A 22,945-nucleotide genomic window follows, 5' to 3' on the forward strand; every position below is an offset into this window, starting at 1 on the left:
TTGGCAAGATCTGAGACATGGGTAACAGAAGCATAAATGTCCTCTGAATTCCCAAATGGAATACCCTAATATTCTATGGAACATTTCTCTCCTTATTGTAAAATTAAATTGTGCATGTCTCCAAATACTCTTCACTGGGAGCAAGGTAATAAAGAAAAAAGTGAATAATATAGGACATAAGTCTTCTCACAATTTAAACTCTTAATTCTTTGAATCAGAGAAATAATGTCAGTTATGCAGCCTGCAGAGAATCCTAAGACTCTCTATATTAGAGGAACCTACATGGAATTCTGTTTTGATTTTCCATACAGATTTCTTAGTAATCTGTACGGTTCTCTGCATTAGACTCACCCTTGGAAGCACAGAAAGCTGTAAGTAGTTGTTGAAATTTAACATCTTAAAAAAAATAGCCATAAATGACAATTTATAGATACAAATTTTACAAAGTGTTTGGATGCAGAACTTCAGTTCAGACTTGTTTCTCCCAGTGTCTGCAATTTAAGGTGTTCAGGGAAGGTATGCTGTCTTTTTGTGATGTTCCTTGTTCCTTGTATAGGTACTAATGATAGGAAAAAAAACAATCAGTAACTGTATAACACATAGTAATAACTGTATCTAGATAAAGTAAATACAAGAACAGTTGTTTGCAGTCTTACCAGGATTAAGTATTATATATTATAATGTTTCAAAATGCAGCTTCTCATTTTGCAAATGTTAATTTTGGATTTGGAATCAAGCAGACTCAGGCCCCTCTGAACTGAACTGTCTTCCAAGTTCTAAGAGGAACTGTTAAATCATGGATCTGGGCATCAACCTTTTCTTCCTGGTATCAATAAATGGTCAGATCATTAATCCCAGTTAAGCAAGAAGCCAGCATGTTTCACAGAATCAAAGGCTGGACTTGAATTCAGGAGAGACATGCGTCCTGCTGACTCTACTGGTGATGTACCATGTGACTTATGAAGGCCACTTTGGCTGTGCTACTCCTACTTTTTTGCCCATCAGTTTGATACCAGGTCTAGGGCCATATCTGCACCTTCCTATGGATTTGTCTCTCTTAATATGCTAAGCCAACATAGCAAACATTACTCTCGGGAAGATAACCACAAGCAAAGTATTTTCACAGAACAGAGAGTGTATTTATCTGTAGTGTGTTATCGTTACGTATTTAATATGATTTTATAGTAAATCAACCAGATGTAGCTTCTGCATAAAATCAAATTATAAGTTTTAGATGTCTAACAATAATAGAATTTCTGAACTTTGCTGTAAGGTCAGTTTAAGAAAAGAAAGTAAGTACTTAAAGGGGGAAGAATTCCAGAGGAGGAAGTAGATGCTTTGGGACAACTGTATCAGTTAACAGAACTCAACACTAGAATATGTTCTTTTCCAGATGATTGCATATTACACCAATTTGTAGCAAAAGACAGTGCACAAGGTACTTTCAGTATATGTTGGTATAAAAATGGACTCATAAAGAGTGCAATGCTTTAAGAGTATCTACACCATTAAAAGAGACCAAATCCCACTGATCTGGAGCAGTGCTTAGATCATGCCAGTATCTCCACCTGAGAGACTCAACACTATAAACTGAAGCTGGCTGCCTGAATAAATGCATTTGTTTGTGCAGAGGTTGTTCAGGTCAATAGCTGACTTTGCCGGTGGAGCTGACAGATCTCTGCCCCTTGTTCCAGTTTACAGCAGAGATGTACCCTTCAGTGTTTTAGCTCCACACACACTCTACCATCACATAAATTGAAGAATTTTCAGCAGAATCTAATTTGCTGATTAGACCAGCTATGCCTGGAAAAAATAGGATATTTTCACAGAAAACAAAGGAGCAGACATAAGGGAATAAAGAAATGCCAAGTATTCAGTAAGGCTTTACCTGCTGTGTCAGATTTTGCAGAAAAGTATGGAGAGAATGGAAAGGTTAAAAGGAAGGACAACAAACACAAACCGAATATAAGTAGCTTAGTTCTTAATTACAGTTGTGAATGTAAGCCCTGAAAATTAATGCTAAGTATTTGTTATAAAACAGGAAATCACAGGTCTAATTATGCTGCTGCTCCTGAGCGTGAAAATCTAGCACAGGCGTCCCACCGGAAAGCTACTGCGGGGAAGGACGTTGACAGAGGGCACGAACGAAGCGCTGCGCGTCGAGGAGCGGTGGAGTGACCCCGGCCTCCTAAGGCTGGGGTCTTCCCCCAAAATATGTGGGGTTATGCCTGGAGGGGAAAAAGAGTTTATAGCCAGACTTACAGACCAGAATCAAACATGATTTCAGGGGGATGCTCCCTTTTTCTTCCCCCACGCGGCTGAGCAACGATTCAAAGGGGGCGGACGCTCATAGAAATGACTAGCGTGTGTTGGACAACTGGTTTGGGGACAAAATTACTAAATGATAAAGTCAGTTTGGTATGGGAGAGAGTTATGTAGGTACAGCATGCAATTCTTCTATGCCAAAAATACGTGTCAGAGAATCGGAGTGTTCCTGACGTAAAGGATTAACTGTGGGGGAAAAAGGTCACTTTGGAGTGTCATCCTTGCTCATAAGCCAAGTTGCTCTTTTGCCACAACGAACCGTCCCACAGCAGCAGTTTGTTTGGGTCGAACATCCTCCGTTTGATCACCATCAGCGGTGAAGCAGGTAACTAACGACCCCCCGCCGCAGCGCCCAGCCCGCAGCGCGGCGCTGGGGGGCGGCGGCCGCGCCGGCCCCGCGCCCGGCCCGGCCCGGCCCTGCCCCGCGCCGAGCCGCCGGCGGCCATTTCGCGCCCCCGCCGCCGCCGCCGCCGCCGCCGCCTCGCCCCCCGGCGGTGGCGCGGCTCGGCTCGGCTCGGCTCGGCTCGGCCCCACCCGCGCCGCGGGGAGGGCGGGGGCAGCGCCGAGGCCGCCTCGCCCCCTCGCACACGCTCGCGCACACACACTCGCACGGCGCGGCCCGACGGCAGCGCCCGCCCATGGCTGACAGGAGCCTCATCGAGGGCGCCGAGCGCTGCCCGCGCCGGGACGACGCTCCGGAGTGGGGCTACGAGGAAGGTGAGGAGGCGGCGGGCAGCGAGCGGCGGCCCCCGCCCCGCAGAAACCCTCCCCGCGGCCGGAGCGGGGCGGGCGCGGGACTGCACAGGCGAAGCGGAGGGGAAGAGCCGAGAGGCGCCGGGGGAGCGCGGGCGGCGGGGCGCGGGGAGCCGCCGCCGCCTCACGGCCCTTCCTCTGGCGTTAGGGGTCGAGTGGGGGCTGATCTTCCCGGACGCCAACGGGGAGTACCAGTCGCCGATTAACCTGAACTCGAGAGAAGCGAAGTACGACCCGGCGCTGCTGGAGGTGCGTTTGTCGCCCAACTACGTGGTGTGTCGCGACTGCGAGGTGATCAACGATGGGCATTCGATTCAGATCGTCCTGAAGTCGAAGTCAGGTAGGGGGAAACGCTGCCCGCGCGTTCCCGCCGGAGCGGAGGCGGCCGCCCGGGCGCCCGCTGCCTTGCAGACCTGCCCCGGGGGGCGTAGGACCAGGAGGTGCTGCCAGCTTGTGCTGCGCTCTTCGGTCCGAAAAGGAGCGAGGGGCTTTGCCTGCAGGTTTCAGCTCCAGGCTCGCGGCCCGCAGGTTGCTTCGGAGCAAGTTCAGAGTTTTATTTTGCGGTGGTGTCGTCTCGTTCACTGTCACTGGCAGTTGTCCGCGTTCGGAAGCAGTCCGGCTTATCGCCGAGATAGCGGGATGCCGCTCCGTGTAGCTGGCAAGCGTGGTCCTCGCTCCGACGAGCGTGGAAGTTCTCCGTTCGATTGAGTGAGCTCTGATTAATAACTGTAGGCTTCAACAGTTTGTTTAAGATAGATACTACAATTACAGGCACTTAGAGTGTTCGTAAGGAACAGGTTGCAAAATGGTCCTCACTTCTTAAAAGAGTTTTTCAGTAGCATCCATCAAAGAAGAACTAGAAGCCATTAAAACAAACAGTTCCAACTCAAATAAAATTGCAGGATCTCTTGACTCAGACCTTTAATCTAGATAACCTATTCTCTATGAAGGAAACGATTGTCAAGAAAATAGGGAGAAAAAATCCTGTGTGTTTTCTAAACACTCTGGTGCTGCTTCCCACGTGTTTGGAAGAGTGTCTAAGTTATTCTAACTTACATTAGCTAGTCATGGCTTTTATGGGGCAGCTAAACAACTAAGGATCGCCCAAACTGTTGCAACTTCTTGTTTCCCTCTGAGATACCAGTAGTCATAGGAGCAAGAAAGTCAGTTCAGTTTTACATAGTTTTTTTTTTTTTTTTTAAACAGATTTCAGTTATTTTAATAATGATGTTTTCCTTTATAATTTCTCTCCCATGCTATATTTTATTTATAATTTATATATACCTATATTTAATATCTATATTTATGTATCTGTACTTTATTGAAAAACAGAACATTTCTTTCCGCAAAATCTTGCAGATTTCCAAAGGAGTAGTAATTTTGTACTTCCAGTCAGTTTTACTGCCTTCCTCAGAAGCAGAGCTCTGTTCCCAGGAACAATGATTTCTCTGCAAGATCTGAAAGGTTCTTGAATATTCTTGCAGAGGAGCTAAGAGTGACCCCCAAATATCATCACTTGCATGCCAAAATGCTTATCATTCAACTGTACCTTTTCCAGGGGAGGTTTGGAAGTTAATAGCAGTAATATAGAAATAAGAACAAACCAACACACTGACATGCATGTGGAAAAGCATTGGAGATTTAGAGGAAGGAAATTTCTTTTTAAACTTGAATAGTGTAATAGCCAGACTGGTGAGTTTTGAAATACAAGAAACAGTGTGAAATAGCATAAAAGTTTATGATTGGGGTATGGTGCTAGGATTTAGGAAATCTCATTTTAGTTTCAGCTTTTCTTTGGATTTCATATCACATAACTTCTCATTCTCCATTTATGGAATTTTTTCTTTTTCTAGGGGGTAGGGACAAAATTCATTATCCCTTCCTAGAGGAGAAAAGAGTTAATAAGCTGCATTTGACCTAGTATACTGGCTAATTTTCAGCAATTGCGGAAACTCAAGCAGCTTCTCTTCCTCACAGGGGATCTCTAATGACAAGTCCGTTTAACCAGATTATTTTAATAGGAACTGTTGAGCGCTAAGTGCTTTTGAAACTCTGTCCAGTTAATGTGTAAACTGTAATTTTAACAGCCAAAGTAAAACTTCTTGATAGAAAAAAGTAAAACGATTAAGAGACATACTAAAAATCAGTTTGTCATTAGTGATGATTGATTTTGTCCTTTAATTTAGGATACACAGTCCATCTGGAATTCCCAAATCCTGCTTGTTATAAAATATTCTTACAGGCTGCTTCCAGTTGGATCATCATACGTATGTCATACATTAGCTGGAAGAAGTGTGACCGAATGTGTAATGGAACTGTATATTGAAAAATGTTTCAGAGGTTACAGAGACTTCTCTTAAGCCAGTGGATGATGCACAGTGGATGATGGTTTCAGAATTATTTTCTAATAAAGGTCAAAAATTGCTGAAAGGCAAAGAAGAGTAAAAGATTTCATGCATTGACAAGGATCAGAATTTGATGAAAGGCAAAACAAAGATAGACATGCTTAATACATTGAAATACTATTATCGTGGGATTGGTGCTGTGAATTGAGCCTCAGAAATAAACTCTTGAAAGCTCATGCAGATCCAGAACTACATCACAGAGAGAACATGTGTTCTGGTTACACATACACTAGAGCAATAATTTGAATCAGAGAAAATACTCTGCTTTCCTAAAAAATAGCATTAATAAAATACTATGTTTCTCTTTATTCTTCCAGATTTCCCCAAATACTTTAACTGATTATTTTCCCTCATGTTCACCAGATTTGCAAATTTGCACTATAGGATATAGATATAGGTAAAATGAGCAAAGACATCACAAGTTTAAGATGTGAATTTGAATCTATAACTACATTTAGGATGATTTGTTTTAGAAAACCTAGTGGTTGTTAGTTATGGTATATTGTTAAGGGAGAATTAGTCTGAATATTTCACTTTTTCTCCAATGTAATTGATTGTGAAAACTGTAACTGCCAGTTTTCTTCCATTGGTTTTATAGCTCTGTACTCTTGTTTTTGTATTTGTACTGTTGCAATATGATTCAATTTCTGAGTAAGACATATCATGTGTATTTCAAAATGAGTTTTTGTTATGGAACTGTATACCCTTAAAGCTGTACATTATACAATTAATAGCCTTTACAGATTATGAGAGACTGTAAAAGGTTTATTCAAAGTCTATGAAATGGAAACTAGAATTTAATGGATTCCAAGGAAGACTATGAATGCCCTTAAGTAAAATCAAGCCCAATACTCAAGTGATTTCAGCAAGAAGTTACCTATGACTTGCAGAGTATTATTTGATCTGAAGCAGATTCACAAATTCCTGGACAAAATGTTTCCATTGATAAATTCATAAGTACACTGTGACTCATATAAGTACAGTTGGTGTTTTCACTGCTTATTTTTACAGTGAAAAGCTGTATTAATGCAGAAGAGTTATTATATAGATTAGTTTCTTTGTCTTGCAGTTGTGGACAGATGCTTTTAGGACATTATCAATGTTTAAAGAAACAGCAGTAAAAAACAGCATGGCAGCCTAGAAGCTGATTGTAAGTTAGGTATATTGTTGCTACTGCAGGATAGGCTTGATTATATTGGCATATGAAGGCTCTATGTATCTCAGAAGCCTGACATGTGGTATATGACTGAGCATCTTTACCAAGCAAAATATTGGCAACCAAAAGTTTTTATCAGTTTCCATGACTCAGAGCAAATGCAGGTGATAGAGATTAAGCATTTGGACAAGTTGGTGGTAGTTATCAGTTTAACTAAGAATCTCTTCACCATATGTTTAGAACACAGAGCTACTGTCTTGATAAGAGTTTTGAACTTATTCACTGCTCTGACTGATAAAGGTGTACCTTTACACCTTTATAATGCTTTTATTTTGTGTTATGGCCAGCTATTCTGCATCAAAAAGCTAATAATATAACATAACAGTATTTTCACAGTTGTATGTGGCTGTATGAATTTGGATTCCATAGCTGGACGGTACTCAAAAAGTAAAGCTATTAAGTCTGTCAACTTTACTCTTCTTTCTAATACAGTTCATAGTAAAGAACCGTGCAACAGTCTCCCCACTGTATTTGAAAAAATACATTCAATGGTTTGTCTGCTTGGAAAGCCAAGTTTGTTACTATTTGTGTTCTTTTCCAGTGTTAGTAGGTGGGCCATTACCTCGTGGACATGAATTTGAACTACACGATGTTCGATTTCACTGGGGGAGAGAAAACCAGCGTGGTTCTGAACACACGGTTAATTTTAAAGCCTTTCCCATGGAGGTAAGAGTGATGCCACATTGCATAAGACCTGTTAAATGCACAAGATTTAAAATCATAGCCTGAACTCCTGGTATTTCAAAAAAGAGATTCTTTTAGCTCAGCATTTTATTGCTTTGTATTTCAACCAAAAAGCTGTCTTGCTGAGGTGTGCTTTAGTGCGGGTAAATTAGGATATGCATCTGGAATAGAATGCCTCCAGCACTCATCACATTGTGTGATTCATTGGTCATAAGGTTAACTTGCAGAATTATTAACTTCTGTTTTAATAATATTAGTGTTCTAACAAGATCTTCTATTTCAGCACTTCCTGTCACCTTTACTAGTAACTATAGGTGGGGAGAAATAGCTACTAGAAATATTTTCATGGTGAATAATAACTAGGTAAATTTGGAGTAAGCATATGGTAATTTGTTCATGAAATAGTTTTACTTATCTGAAAACAGGATTATGTGAGATTCTTAGTTATATTCTTTCATATCCCAATGAATTACAAATTTCAAAATTCAAGCAAAGTGATAGTGCAATCTGAAAACTTTCAGCTGTTCACGGGGTGTCAGCTTTTGCTCCTAGGCAGCTGAAATGGTAGGACCCATTTCTCCTGACCTCCAGCAGCTGTTCTTCATTTTACTTCACTATCCATTACTTCATTGGTTACACTTACCAAGGAGTGGTTTGAAGTAACCCTCAGTCCCTGGGCTGCAGTGCTAGCTTTAACAGATACCAGCTCTGATGTTTGGTGACTTCAGTTATGCATCTTTTTTTTTTTTTTTTTTTTTTTCATTTGTTGTGCACTGTATCAGTTTTAAAGAAACTATCAAGATTTTCTTCCAAGTTCTTTGAATTATTTTTGCCTTGTGTATTTGTAATAATCCCTTGGGAGCCTGAAACTCTATTTCCTTTTTATCTGGAATTTGTTATTGTAGTATATTCATGAGCTCCAGTTTGCTAGAATAGAACTGCTTTATGGAAGAGAATATAAAAAATATTGCAGCACATACTGCTGAATTGAGCATAAAAACCATGCAGACTTACACCATCAATCTAGGTCATATGGTTGTTCAGGTACTGGCTTTAATAGTTGTGGACAAGAGATCCAGATCTATGTTGTTGACTATTTTGCATTGGTCTGTCAAAACAAAGCTGATACAAAGCCATGCATAATAGCTTTGCAGGCTAATTTCAGACAAATCCTATCAATACAGGAGATACCCATGAACAGAGAAGACTTGCCAACCAAAGTGAAAGCAAAGGAATAACCTCTGCCTCGAATTTTCCTGAGCAGGGGTTATAGGGGCAGTAGGACCTTCAGGCTATTGCAGTGTTAGCCTGAGACAGGAAGTAATTTGTTATGAAACAGCCCTGCTCAGTGCTGTTCCTCAGGACTGATCCAGCATGTGGTGATCAAGAAATGTTGTTAGGAACTATGGCAAGCAGTGTACTTGGGTGTCTAGCTGGGTCTGCTGTTTCCTTGTTTATTAAAGAACACTTTGCAAACAGTCTTGGTGGTATGTGGGAACAGACTAGTGAACTTTGCAGAAACCCCAGAATTCTCTGCTCCGTTTCAGTACAGGGAGAAATATATTTGACCCAGAGGTGCAAGTCAGCTGCAGTAATCAGTCATAAAGGAGTTTCATTCTTCACTTGCTTTAAAAGCAGCATGGCAGCTGCACAAACAAAATGCTGGCACAGTTGAAGAATATCATCTCAAGATAAGCAAGCCAGTGCTATCCTGCTTCTTACATCTAAACAACTTTCAGTTAAACTCTGATCCTAAGAAATAATGGTACAAGAAGACTGTAGCAAAAACAATTGACTTAGAATACACTTTAAATATAGTATGAGTATATAATTTGGCAGGCAGATAACTGCAGCACTGTTGTCACTGTTTTATCTGGAGTCACTTGCACACAGGTGTACTGACTGGACAGATTCATCATCTGCCTTGTGGTGCACAAAATGTGCAGGGCAGTCTGTTTGGTGGATGAGTCTCACTCCATTCTGCTATATACATAAATAGCTGCTATATCAAATCCAGCTCAAATTGTCCAAATCAAATATTTTCCTTGAGCAACAGTAAAATAAGTGCTTGTGACCACTATAAATGTTTATGGAGCAGTACATCTGAGGCTCCAGAACAGAAGATTTTCCATTCCAGGGATTGCCCCACCTAATTGTTTTTGCTGAGAAGAGTCACTTTGATCAGGGGAACAGAAAAACTGTTTTCTTGACTTTTAGCGTTAGCATTAATTTGCACTTTAGTTTGAAATGAACATATTCTGAACACCTATTGGGCTTGATTTTTGCTGGACTGGTAGATAATTACTTAACACAAACAGTGATAGATGACTGTTTTGGCTATATACAAGCACTTTGTGGGAATTTGTACTCTCATGTTATATTAAATGCAAAATAAGCAGACAGATCTGGTAGTGGAGCAAATCTAGTCAGATTTTTTTCTTAGGAAGCTAGAAATGAATTTACAAAGCAAATGATAAAGACTTTAAATTCTTGACCCTTTATGGGGAAGACAAGCCAATGGAAAAGTAGTAATACAAAACTAAAAGTGCCTGGTTTAACTAAGTGCATTGAGAACACAACGGACTCGGTGCAGATTATATACTCTGTTACACTCTTGTAAGTCCTGAACAGTTATACAGAAGCCAGTTTAGCAACTTTGGATTTGAACAGATCTGTGTGAGATTACTATCTAGATACGTGTAATTGTTGACTGAAGCAGCAGTTTGGTTTTAAGACTGAAGGTTTTAAAGACTTTGTTTTATTCTGTTGGACCAGATATTTGCAAAACAGCTTCAGACTATCAGTGTAATGATCTTTGTAAAGCATGACTTTAAAAAACAGTGCTATTTTTCAAAGTTTGGAAGAGAACTACTTCTTCACTTACTTCTGAGGCTCTTCACCTTTGATCCATAACTGTTTTGATAGGGGTTAAGCAATATTCTGTATTAATTAAGCAATATCCTGTGTGTGCAACAATCTGTTATTTCTTACTAGACAGCTGGGGTTTTTAGACGTGGTTAGGATACATAGATTCATGGTGAAAAATGTTAGACTTCTTAGCTTGTGTAACCTCTGGAACAGCTTCTTGAACCAATTTACATTGGAGAAAAGCATTGTTCATATGACTTAGAGGGTGAGTTGTTATTTTTATTACTGTCTAAAGTTAAGCAAAGACTTGTTTTCCACCTTTCTTGACTGAAGAAATCAGAATTTTGCAAATAATACTTAGTGTTATCATTTTCACTGAAACATCAGTGCTTGCAATCAGAAAACAAAAAAATAGGTGTCAAAGGTAAATATCATAGCATGTCTTCTTAAACAAAAGAAAAGCAGCATAGTGTACATACTTGTACAATACTCTTTTCTTTGTTCCAAAAAAAAAAAAAAAAAAACAAAAAAAAAAACCACAAAAGGCCTTCTTACCTTTTGGCCAGAAATTGGAAGGAGACATTTGTGCAAGCTTCTCCAGGAATCGTTCTCAGCAAGTACTTTTACTGTGTATAAATAGTGTTACTTTGCCCTTTGGCCACCGCTTACGTTAAATTTTTTAATAATAGTCTTAACAATGAAAAGTAGTTTCTTGCCAGCAAATGGAACAAGGTACCAAAGGTTAGACTGCACTTTACAGTACACATTTGCACAGAGCAGTAAAACCGACACTTATAGGCATGTGTGAATTACTTCAACCTGATTCAAGTGTAAAAAACCAGGACTATTCCACATCTTAATTCCTCTACCTCATGACAAGAGTATGGGTTGGAGAAGGAAGAACAAATGAACCGATGAAGCTTGGACTTTCTCCCTCATCTCTGCTGTATAGGATGAAGATAAGGAGAGGAGTAGCAAAATTACTGCTCATCTCAGCTATCAACACATTTATTCCTAACAAGGTTAAAATAGCATATAAGGGAGCTAAAAATGGAACCCCTTTGTACCTGGACTCTGTATAAACATAGTATACTGTAGTGCTAGGCCCAGTTGGCTTAGAGTCTATAAAAGACAGGACGGACGGCAGGAGAATGCAAGCCATATGATGACTTACGATAAGTTTTACTATGTTTTTATTACTTCTTTAAGCGAAGGGAAATGGAAAGTAAGTTATGCCTTAAAAGTGTCTCTTCCTCTTAATTACTCAAAAAATGATGTCACTAAAGGCATAATCTGACCTTAAGGGAATAGTTGTTTTCAGGCTGCTCTGAAACAAAACTGAGAAAATAAAGTTATTTTTGCTGCTTGTTGTATAACCAGGAGGATAATTTTCTGTAATCCATCCTCTTTAAAATGTAGGACTGTGTTAGCTCTGAACCACGTGAAAGCTTTCAGTAGAAGAGAATTAGCAGAAAATCATGTTAAGAATGTTTCCGAGATGTTCAGGAAGATTAAAAACTGTGTTATTGTCTGTCCTACAGTTTTTGAGTACAACAGAGTAAAACCCAGTTGTCTGAAGGACCAGAATCAGTTCTGTACAGGAAAAAAGATTTTCCTTTATATTGTGCAATGAAAAGCAAACTAATTCATTCTGTAATCTCTTTCAGAGCTAATGGAATACTTGCTGCAATGTGTTTAAAGATAACGTAAAAAAAAAATTCAGACACTCTCAGTCCAATTTAAACCATTAAGTTTTCCTTTGTTTACATGAAATGATACCTGCCTAAAAATCTTACCAAACAGAGTTACAGTTATGGGGCTTCAGGTTAGAATGTTAACATTGTACTTTTCAACTCTCAAATCCTTACAGTCTTTGACTTAGAGATTTCTGAATACCTGGTCTGAAATCAGATATATGCACACTGTGCATCCCCTTTCTGGCCTTTCATGAGAGAAAGTGGTATTCTTTCTTTGTGGAAGTTTATTCTTAGACAATTTTAAATAAGAAAGATCAAGTCACGTTCCCCTCAAATGAAATGATCTTTGTTTACACTGATACCTTACCTGGAACTGAGGAATTTATTTGATCTTCTTACTGTCTGTTTATTCAATTATTAATTTTCTTGTTAGCAAATTTTTTTGGTTAACAAACCCCCAAGCCCAGAATATTTGCAATTGTAACAGAAGGTCTTGGAGATAGGGTATATGCAAGCCTTTTTCTCCTTCTTTATATAGAAACTTCTACTGAATTTAGTGGGATCAGTTAGATGAAAATGGCAAGAAGGATTTAACTCATAATGACCATAGTTTCCAGTATGTGAGCCTTGTCCTGAAATCTGTGGGATTTTTGCTAGCTGCTTTAATGAGATTGTGATCTGAAACATAAATTCTATAAGATAAGGTTTTAGACTGAGGAATAAATCCTGTTGCCTTAATTGATTGTATTGATTCTCTGTTTCTGAAAAAAATTAATTCATTCTCCTTCCTTTGGCAGTACAAGACCTATGAATGAAATAAGTCAGGCAGTTATGAGTTTAACAGGAAGCAAAATGAACAGTATTCAGGGTGGCTTACTTAGCTTATTGCTAAAATTTGGAATTCTTCATAGAAATTTTTCAGGTTTTCTAGTGGAAAATTAACTAATTAGGCTTGGATGATTATTTAAATTTTAGAATCATTGCAGATGTATACTGAGCGACGATTAAAATAGTTCTTATTAAAAAAACTGGTTACGTTCATGTATTAGCTATATCCTTTATAGGTTATGAATAACCCCAATGATAGTTTAAAGTAGATATACTTGTTGGACATAATCTAATTTTTGAGTGCATGATTGTAGAAAGACACGGGAGAGTCAGGCCATTATATAAGCAGATGTTTTTAGTTTTATTTTCCAAATCAGCACTTACTTATAAAGAAACAATCTTCTACGCATTATGCTTTTCTAGCATAATAATAATACTTAGCATTACACAACACTCCATGGGCAAAATTGATCCTGAGACCAATTCCATGGCTGTCACTGAATTGCATTGCATGTGATTCTAGACCCATATGTGCAAGTGTTCTAAGCACTTTTCTATGGTTTTCCGTATACCATATATTCTGCAGGATCCTAATTGATGGGAAATTTGTTCGTTTGTTTGTTTGTTTTTGCAGTGGTACAAAATCGAGAGGTCTCCATTATCTCCCAGTATACTAAAGGAAAATTGACAAGATAAAAAAAGATTACTGTCATTGTAAAAGCACACAAGCAGCACATAACTCTTGAGCTTACTAGCTGCTAAGCTCTTTCAGTATTACATTTTTATTGTGGCTGAGGGTTGATTTGACCTGAATAGGCACACTAAGTCTCTGAAGTGTACTTTGTTTCTAGGTAATTTGTCAATATGAGCTCGGACTGGCCCTTGTTTTGCTCAGTCACATATAGTTTGATTTTTTTAAGGGAATCCTTCTGTATACTTCATAGTGTAGAGAGTTAGTTATACTTCTTTGTATGAAGAATCCAGGTGCAGAAGTGGCTGATGTGCTAGCACAAACATGCTTTTAGCTTGACTAGTCTCTGAGAAATACTCAATTAAACTCTGTGGAAGAACTGTATATATCTTTAGATGTGGCACATGTGATTTGCCTTCTGAGCAAAATCTACAATTTACTTATTGGATTGTGGAAGACATACAAGTCATGTTGAAGAAGAGTGGCATTAACAGTCTATCCTGAAACTTCTTTATCTTTTTGTCTCTCTTTTAAGCATTGTCTTATTTCCAGCCAGTCATTCAGAACAAGCTTCGTGTCTCGTACGCTATTTTGAGCTGGCAGTTGGGATAGTTTGTGATTTTTAGCTTCTACCACTATAAAGAACTCCAGTATTCTTTTAAGATATAAGCAGTCCAAACTACAGATGACTGAGCATAATAGGAAAAACTCTTCTATGGAGAAATGTCATGGATGGAGAGGAGTTTGGTAGAAGGAAATGTGAATGAGAAGGAAATGAAAAATGAATCGAGAAAGGCCCTTTTCTATGTTCCCTGTGCCATCTTACCTCAGCTTCTCAGTTCACTTGTACCAAAAGTTGAAGGCCAGTCTTTGCGCTTTATACCAGATTTCTTACAGTCATGCCAGGCTGAGATGTAACATTCAGTCATAGCCTGTAGTAACAGCTCTGGTGGCACTGCATCCTGATTAAGGGAACCAAGTAACCCTGAAGACAAAATAGCTTTTGGCTATTTTGTATGTTGTGGAAACAATATAGCCTGTGATACACTTTCAAAAGATGCAAATCTTTTACATTTCTTGAGCTGAAGCGTGGCTTTGTCTTCTCCTTACCTGTCTCACAGAAATATCTTTGTAAAAGTGCTTGCACTCATGAATATTGAGACTGCTATCATGATATCCCTTATGGTAAACCTCATTCTTAACTTTAACAAGGTGGCTACTTATGCTTTCACTCTGCCATGGGAGAAGACCTTGTATAGTCACACAGAAGATGAAGATTCTGAATAGGATTTAAGCTCAAGTTTGAACACGGTAAGATGGCTACTCAGGTCTCTCCCCACAGTTTGTCTTCACTGTCTGCCCTTGACCTATTTTTCCTCCTATTCTAATTTCTACCATGATCATTGTTGGGACTCTGTTTGCATCTTGCCTCAGTTTCCTGATCAGGCATGTCTTGGTGCGTTGCCGTAAGCACTAGGCCTAACTTTTTAATATCTGAAGACCTATTACTGGTGGAAGAAGCCAGGAAAGGAGATTCTTTATTTCCTCCCTTTCTGTGCTGTACGGTTGTGTCAGGACCAATTCCTGGGTAGGACCTAGTGTGTGATTGAGGGTGATAATAGCTTTGTGGTGCTAATTTAAAACTGAAGGTTCATATTATTAGTGCTAACAGTACACACATGGCTCTTAACAGGTAAAGAATGAAACTTTTAGATGATATAAGAGCTGAGAAACTTTGTATTTGCTGTCTTGTGTAAGTGCTTCACACTAATGGTGTAATCCTTACAACATGAGCATGTAGGAGGCAAGGTCTGCTCTTGCCAGTGAACAATTAAAAAAACGTTCAGAGAGATCAAAATATTTGGCCATGGTCACACCTGAGGTCTTTTTCTGAACTGTCAGAGAGCTGACTCATGATTCCTAGGTGGTTGAATTCTAGTAAGATTTTCAGACACAGCAATACCAAAATATGTAATTTAGGTTTTAAACAGTTCAGCAATTTACCTACAAGCTATCTGATGCCTTAGTCCGTAAACACTTTAAATTGGGCCACGCTGTTGCCAGTGAGGTAGTCTGTCTGTTCATTCCTGCTTTCCCATTGTGCCAACAGTACGCCACATAATGAACTGGATTGGAAACTGTTCAAGTTTAACAAAATTCTGGGAGTTTAACTTGTTTGTGGAATTACAGGCTAGAAGAAAACTATAATACTGTTATGCAATGTGTAAAAGTACAATTCAAGAGAAACTATTGAAGTTGGATAATGAAGTTCATTATTTGAAGGAAAATTGGCCAGCATCAGGAAGAAAAACGGACTGAGTTTCCTAGAAGAATGTAGCATGGAAGAGCAAATACTCACTGGAGAGCAGTCAGCATTATGACTGAAGAAGATAATATGCAGCTGCAGCTTCTCATCTTTTTAGAGCGACCCTTAGCTTTGAAGGAGACACAGAACTCTGGAATTCAGATCAGTTATCAATAAAACTTAGCAAATTAACTGAGAAAACATTTTTATTCTGCTTTCATTAGAGAATTTATTGGTGAAAATTAAATCAATGGTTTAAATCCTTCCACATATGAACACTGGTTTTAAATCCAAGATGAGAGATTGCAGCCAACACTTTGTGGAATTGGGCCTGTTTATATTAAATGGCTAGTCATATAAATAATGCTCATGGAATTTATCATTTCTTTGTATTTTCCTTCTTCTTGATGGCATTGATAGCCTGTAATGTTAACTGTTCAGTGAGATCCAGTCCTCTTTCCAAGCTTTGTTCTTAACCACAGAGATACGAAAGCACGTGCAGCCACACACGTACACCCACGCAGATTGAGAAGAATTCCACGTACACCCACTCAGACTGAGCAAAAGCAGAATGGAAGGTCTTGGGCCTTTTCCTTCCTAGCCTGTATAGTTCAGGGGAAGGGAGAAGCAAGGCTTGAATGCCTGTTTATCCCAGTTAGCATAGGTAAAGGCAGACCCAAGCACCTCAGCTTCCATGTTTATTGGGGCCACGTATGATATTGGGGAACAAGCACCTGCTCTGTGAGCTCCTTGCTTCGTACAGTATACAGAAACTTGGTGCAGTGAAGAGCCTGACATATGAAGGTGACTGTAAGAACTATGTAACTTTTTATTTTTCAGTGAACTAGTTGATGCTGAAAGACAGCAATCTAGGATCAAGGGTGTTTTTCCTCATTCCTTTTCTTACTCTGTATAATATTTATTACAGTTGGGGAAAGATTTTATTTTTGATTAATTCCTGTTTTCTTTTTATCTCATGTACATGCCACTAGAAATAAACAATGTTTGTACTTTGAAACAGGAAGAAAAATAAATATATACAAATTACAAATTACGGTATCCTCAGTTTCCCTTCTTCCTTTCTCTACCCCATTGTTTAGCTTTATAAATGCTAAATCCTATAAAGCAGAAACAACAATATCACTGTAATATAATTTGATAATTTGTAGTAATTTGATTCATTAAGTGTAATGTTATTATTTGATAAATAATACCTGAAGGAAATACTATTCTCCAGCTGTTACTCAGCAGTCTACTGTCTTGCTTGAATAAGTGTAACATTAAATTAAAAATGCTGCTGTATTTAAGAAAGCCAGCTTGTGAACAATTCAGAAACAGAAAGGTACAGTTTAATCAACAAATGTGAGGCAAAAGCAGAATTATTGAGGAAATATAAAATACAGTTTATAATTGCCCTATAACACTGTCTAACATTATACAAGTTTCCAAGCAACTTATATCCTTATACATCAGGATGTTTGCAGGACTATTTCTGATGATGCTTTGCCAATGTTTTCCCTAAGAAACTGTCATCAATCTGATGTCCCATGTCAATCACCTTCTGTGAGCTAATGAGAAGGAGATACTTTAGTCTTCTGTTGAAGGCCTGAATGAAAGGGGTCTAGGTGGAATTTGCAAGGTTTGCTGGAGATCACAGTCTCCTCCATAAAAACTTAACACATGTAAAAATATTGGTGCTGTGGTTGCGTGGAGGCAGTTCATGCTTATGTCTTGTCTCCCTGCTGGTACTACAAGAATTGCAGTAGCGTTTGGCCCTGTGATATCTTCTCGACATCAACTTCATTTCCTAACCTTTTATATAGTGGAAATGAATCCTCTCTCTGATGAGCCCGTATTTGCTTAGAATGCGGACACAAGATTTGACCCCTTTTCCTCTTTTTTTTTAGTTCTATATTGATTTTCTTTCCTTAGTTGATTAACTGCTTTTGCCAGAACAATAAAGAACACTCAGCTGGATTTTTTGCAGATCCTGTTAATTCCCTTTTTAGCTTACTGTTTGTAGCTGTAGTCTTTTGAATCGCTCCATATGCAGATGTTTTTTCTAGGTGTTAATTTCATTTTTCAAAGGACAAGCTGTTCTGCATCTTATATGCAGTGAAGCTACTGTATGTGATTGAACCGTCAGAGGAAACAAGGATCACTAGTTAATATTAATGGAATGTTTTTATTATTCGTTTTTGGAATAATACCAATACCATACTTTACCAATGTAGATAGATACTGCTGAAGCAAAGGGATTTGCCATAATGACAGCTAGAGCTTCTCTGGAGGTGTTGCAACCAATTCAGCAGGCCTGCTGTTCCTTGTCTTCTCAGTGGCACACCTGAAGTTATACCACACAATTACCTAGACTACTTTTTTGCTGTTTGTCCTTTTTCTGGAAAGAACATGTATTTTGGAAGGTGTCTTTGCAACCTTTCCTTTTATTGTTTAATGAAAAATAATTTTCTTTACTGCCACGTTACAGTTCAGTCCTCAGGACTACTCTGCCATCTTTTGTAGAATTAAGCATTTATTCCTGTTCTGCCTGTCCTAACTCTGAACTAGCTTCTGATCAAAGACGTATGATATCTCATACTGTGACTGCAAAGCTGTCTGAACAGTGTCTCCAGGGAACCTTATACTCTACTCCCAACTTGATTTGTTGCTTCCACATATTTTCTCTGATTTTAGACTAAAGGCTTCTTTGTTCAGGAAATGTCACCACCTTGTTCTGTACGTATCCTGAGTCTGACAGTTAACCTCCTGACTAGATTTCCTAGATGTTAAGGCTCTGTATAAATTGTAACACACAGAAGTTCCATCAGAAGGTGTGCTTTCCCTCTGCCCACATGATAGTAATCAGGAGGTTTTTAACACAAATAGTATTGTTATCTGTGTTTGTGTGCTTTCTTCCTTAGGGCTGATCTTAGCATTACTTTCAAAGACAGAGTTTCCCCTAAGTCTTTCATGTGATAATAATCTATGTCTAATGTATTGTAAAGGATTTTTGTAAAATTTAATTCCTACTGAAATTCGGTGCCATTTTGGTGCCTATCTACCACAAAAGCCTTGAAAAAGTCAACCCTAGAAACATAAACCAGGTACATTGTTTAGTATCCTTCATCTTTCTCCTCCTCCTCTTCTTGCTTTTGCTTAGAGTTCATGATGTGGTCATTTGGTTTCATTTACATTTGCATTTTCAAAGCAAGCGTACTTATTTTGACTGAACTGTAATGTTTAACCATGCAGGCTTTGTTACTTTATGGGTTTTTGCTCTGTTTTTGAGCATGGAGTGTATACATGTATTCCTGTTTCACCAAAGATGCTTTCAAATAGCCTCTGTATCAATTTCATTAACTTTAATTTCCTAAACATCTCCTTCAGGCTGTTAATAACTAACTTTCTATTTCTTTTAATCACCTTTCTTGAAACTTAGTTCCCTGGTCATATCCTTGGTTGGGTCCCCTTGTGAGGATTAGGAGCTTAATTACTGTATGTTACGGTCACTGCCAGCAGCTTAGTCAATTGCTTCCTGAAACAATTCAGTGCCAAGTTAAGTATCAACTCATAGACTCTTACGCATATGTGTAATAGCAAGGCACAAATTTTCCACGTTTTGTCCTTATATGACATTGTTTATGCAAATACCTGCATTATTTAAATTACACATCATCACTGTATTACTAGGCTGTGTTGCCTTCCATTATTCTTAGCTGAAATCCTCAGCTTCATTTCATCTCTCTCATACTAGGGAAGAGACTTTATGCTGGCCATAATTAGGTAGCCGATACTATTTCCTCTCCTTAGCTTTTATGGCATGCTGTGAATGATACTGATCGCTAACAAACCTGAGCCAGGCCAGGAGAACAATTCTTGACTCTACAATGGCTAGCAGAGCAGCTCTAAATCTTCTTTAATTTTCATTAAGGAGATGGATTGATCTGTAAGAAGTACAGCTTTAGGTTTCCACCTAAAAGCACAGCTGAGATTCAACCTAGCTGTCTTTCTCAGCAATGACAGAAATATGACAAAAGCCATATGCTCAAGATTTCCAGACTACACATTTTAGATACTACTATGGTTAAGATAGGTGATGCATCTTCACTTAACTATCTTCACTTAACTTCTATTCACTTAGTTTCTAGTCTTTTGAGGTACAGCTTATATGAATTGAAGGAAGAATTGAGAAGATACGAGGGGTACTGGAAGGGAGCAGTAACATGTATCTCAAATCTTTAGAAGCATTCTTGGCCTATAATTTTACTAGACTAAGCAGAATTTTTTGAAGCTTGTAATTGCTGGTTGCACAACTAACAAGAATTATCTATGTAACCTAGATCAGACTAAGAAACAAAGCTCACTGAAAGGTTCATTTACATGTTCTGTAGCATATATTGAAAAAAAGAAGCTTTTGTAATAATTAGCTCTTTACTAAAGAGTAAGAATGTAGGAATTAGGAAAAGTATAATGAGTAATTGCAAAGGCTGAATAGATTCAAGTGAGCCTAGTGAAGATAGTATCACAGTGAGATGTTCTAATCGTTTAATATACAGATCTCAAGAGGAATTATTTAAAAATGACAGTCTTTTATTGTCTATAGAGCACAAAAATAAATCTGCTGAAGAAGATTAACCCCTGTATCACCGTGTCCTGTAGAAGGAGCACAATGGGCAATATTTGCTCATTAGATTAAGGTAGGACCTCGGCCAGGTCATGTAAATATTGCATGCTGACTCCTGCTGCCTCAGCTGCTGGAGGTTACATCAGGCAAAGCTCTCTTGCAGGGCCTGGTTCTGATTAAACTGCGGTCAGGAGGAGTTTTGCTATTGGCACATTTGGCATTAACCTCAAGGTGTGCAGGCCTGTTGCTGAGTTCTGGACTGCTTAACTTAGCCAGTGGAATTGAACAGCTTTTTATAGAGATCCAAATAACAAATTAGGGTTTCAGTAATTTAGTAATAAGTACTCATAAAGAAAGCAATAATATTATATGAACTACTTTTTATGTTAGCATGTCATTCTGAATTGTACAGCTTTATAGCAAGTTTATAACATTGAAGTAAGACTCCTTTAAGAGTGCAGAAACATTTGAACAGAGTCCTTCTTCTTCTCTTACTGTTAACCAGATATGTCATAACAAAAGATAAGCTGTGATTTATCTCAGTATTCCTGTAAATTCACGTGCTTGTCTCATGGTTGCTCTGCCACTTGGAGAATAGATGCACACCAGCCTATGGCAGTAAGGGACAGAGCTAATAGGGACTTTCCTGTCATTGCAAGAACCAAGTAAACATAGGTGAATGACAGAGAGGGTATTGGAAGGAACTCTTAAAATCAAGAGTTGTCATTCTGGTGGTTGTAGGCAATTCCTGCTTGGGTTCCTACATATGGAGAAGATAGAGCCAGACTCTTTTCAGAAGTGTGAAAGGGCAAGAGAAATGGATACAGGTTGCAACAAGAGACATTCTGATTAGATACAAGGAAAAGAATTCTTCCCTGAGAGGGAGGTCAGCTGCTGGAACAAGTTGCCCGCAGAGGCTAGGTGATCTCCATCCTTGGGGATTCACAAAACTTAATTGGACAAGGTCCTGAGCAACCTGATCCAGCTTTGAATTAGTTACTACCTTTGAAGTTGGCACTGCTTTGAGTAGAGGAAGAGGGGTTGGACCGGTTGACCTCCAGAAAGAGGCCCCTTCCAGTCTATATTATCCTGTGATTCTATGATCTTATGTGTGAGCTAGCATTAAAATAAGGCCAACAACAGAGCTTCACAAATCGCTTTTGTTCTCAGTGAACTTGTGACCCTGTGGAGTTTCATAGAGCAGTTGGTACCCTAGACAGAAGGAAAAGTTTACATGCTTTTTGAGCTTTTTTTTAGTGAGAAAAACTGGCTTCCAGAACTAACAAACCTACTAACTCATATAGAGAGTGACTGTGATTCTTTCCAGACTCTGTCATCACAGTGACTCTGATTCTGTGTCAAACTTTTCCATCCCAGGGTCTTTTCTTCTCAATATAAAAGGCATTTCTGCGGTAGAGAAAATTTAGGATAGGGTTTCTATATGTTTATTGATTTTAAAGCCAGAATTTCAAGTCCTCACTCAATTTTGAGCAGTCCTGATTTGAGACAAGCCTGTAGTTATTGTCAGTGCCAGTTTGTCCTCAGCAAGGTACATCAGGATTGGGGTCAATAGTCTTTGGCTTGACTGGATGAAGATTAAGAAGATACTCAGAATTCTTTGAGAAGATACTTTGATTTATGGTAGGAATGTTAAAATGTTCCAAATCATTTTCTTAGCCAAGAGAAAAATGTATTTTTGAGGGCTAAAGAGTTTCTCACAGCTTTGTGATTATTTTCTAAGAAAGTACTATCTGGCAGTCTAAGCCAGCCATGATAATCAGTAGCAGAGTAGCTGACTCATTTTGGCTATATAGAAACATCATAACTACTGAGTATCAAAACATGAGCTGACAACTTGAACAGAACCTTTCCTGCCGTAGTGACATGTGCAGTGTGTTTGCGCTCTGAGTGAAACCATACAATGGTAAGCTGCCAATACATTGCAACTGATTATTTTAAAAAACACATGGTTGTGCTTGTATCAGAAACCAGCACTCCTTATGAGCATGCACTCTTTATATAACTGTCTCAAGTCAATGAAAAAGTGAAGGTTAGCAAAATATGGAGCATTAATCTGATAAGTAAAAAGTATAGTTCTCTCTGACTATAATTTGCTAAGTGTAAGATACAGATGCATGGGTGTGAAGTTGACAATGTACGTGGGCATTGGGTTATATTGATAGTTTGAAGATCTTCAAAAGTGCTGAAGTCTTTCTCTCTGTTCATATCTGATCCCCATTAATATTAACAGGAGTCACTTGCCATATTGTTTGTGGACTGTAGTCCTTAGAGTTCAAATTTTGTAATGTTTATTGGCTTTTTGCCATCAGCTTTTTTTTTTTTTTTTTTTTTTTAACTGAGTTATCTGATGTTTTCATCTGCTGCCATATTACAAATAAAACAAGAGCTGTAGAGAACCACACAAATGCATAGGACAGCACTGGAACAGGTTGCCCAGGGAGGTTGTGGAGTCTCCTTCCTTTTCTGAATCCCTTGTTTATTTATTTAACCACCCCTATCTGAGCTACATTTTTTCATATTCTATAGAA

General features: G+C 38.7%; 1 protein-coding gene across 1 annotated transcript in view; it reads left to right on the forward strand.

Moving 5' to 3' along the window:
* Positions 1 to 2,963: 2,963 nt before the first annotated feature.
* Positions 2,964 to 22,945, forward strand: part of CA8 (carbonic anhydrase 8) — a 49,523-nt gene continuing 29,541 nt past the window's right edge. Inside the window, exons 1-3 of the mRNA XM_062568211.1 lie at positions 2,964 to 3,042; positions 3,227 to 3,418; positions 7,241 to 7,365. Of these exons, the coding sequence (XP_062424195.1) occupies positions 2,964 to 3,042; positions 3,227 to 3,418; positions 7,241 to 7,365 (396 nt within the window). The remainder of the gene's footprint in view (positions 3,043 to 3,226; positions 3,419 to 7,240; positions 7,366 to 22,945) is intronic.

Source organism: Rhea pennata, chromosome 2 (genome assembly GCF_028389875.1).
Source record: "Rhea pennata isolate bPtePen1 chromosome 2, bPtePen1.pri, whole genome shotgun sequence".
Classification (NCBI taxonomy): Eukaryota; Metazoa; Chordata; class Aves; order Rheiformes; family Rheidae; genus Rhea; species Rhea pennata.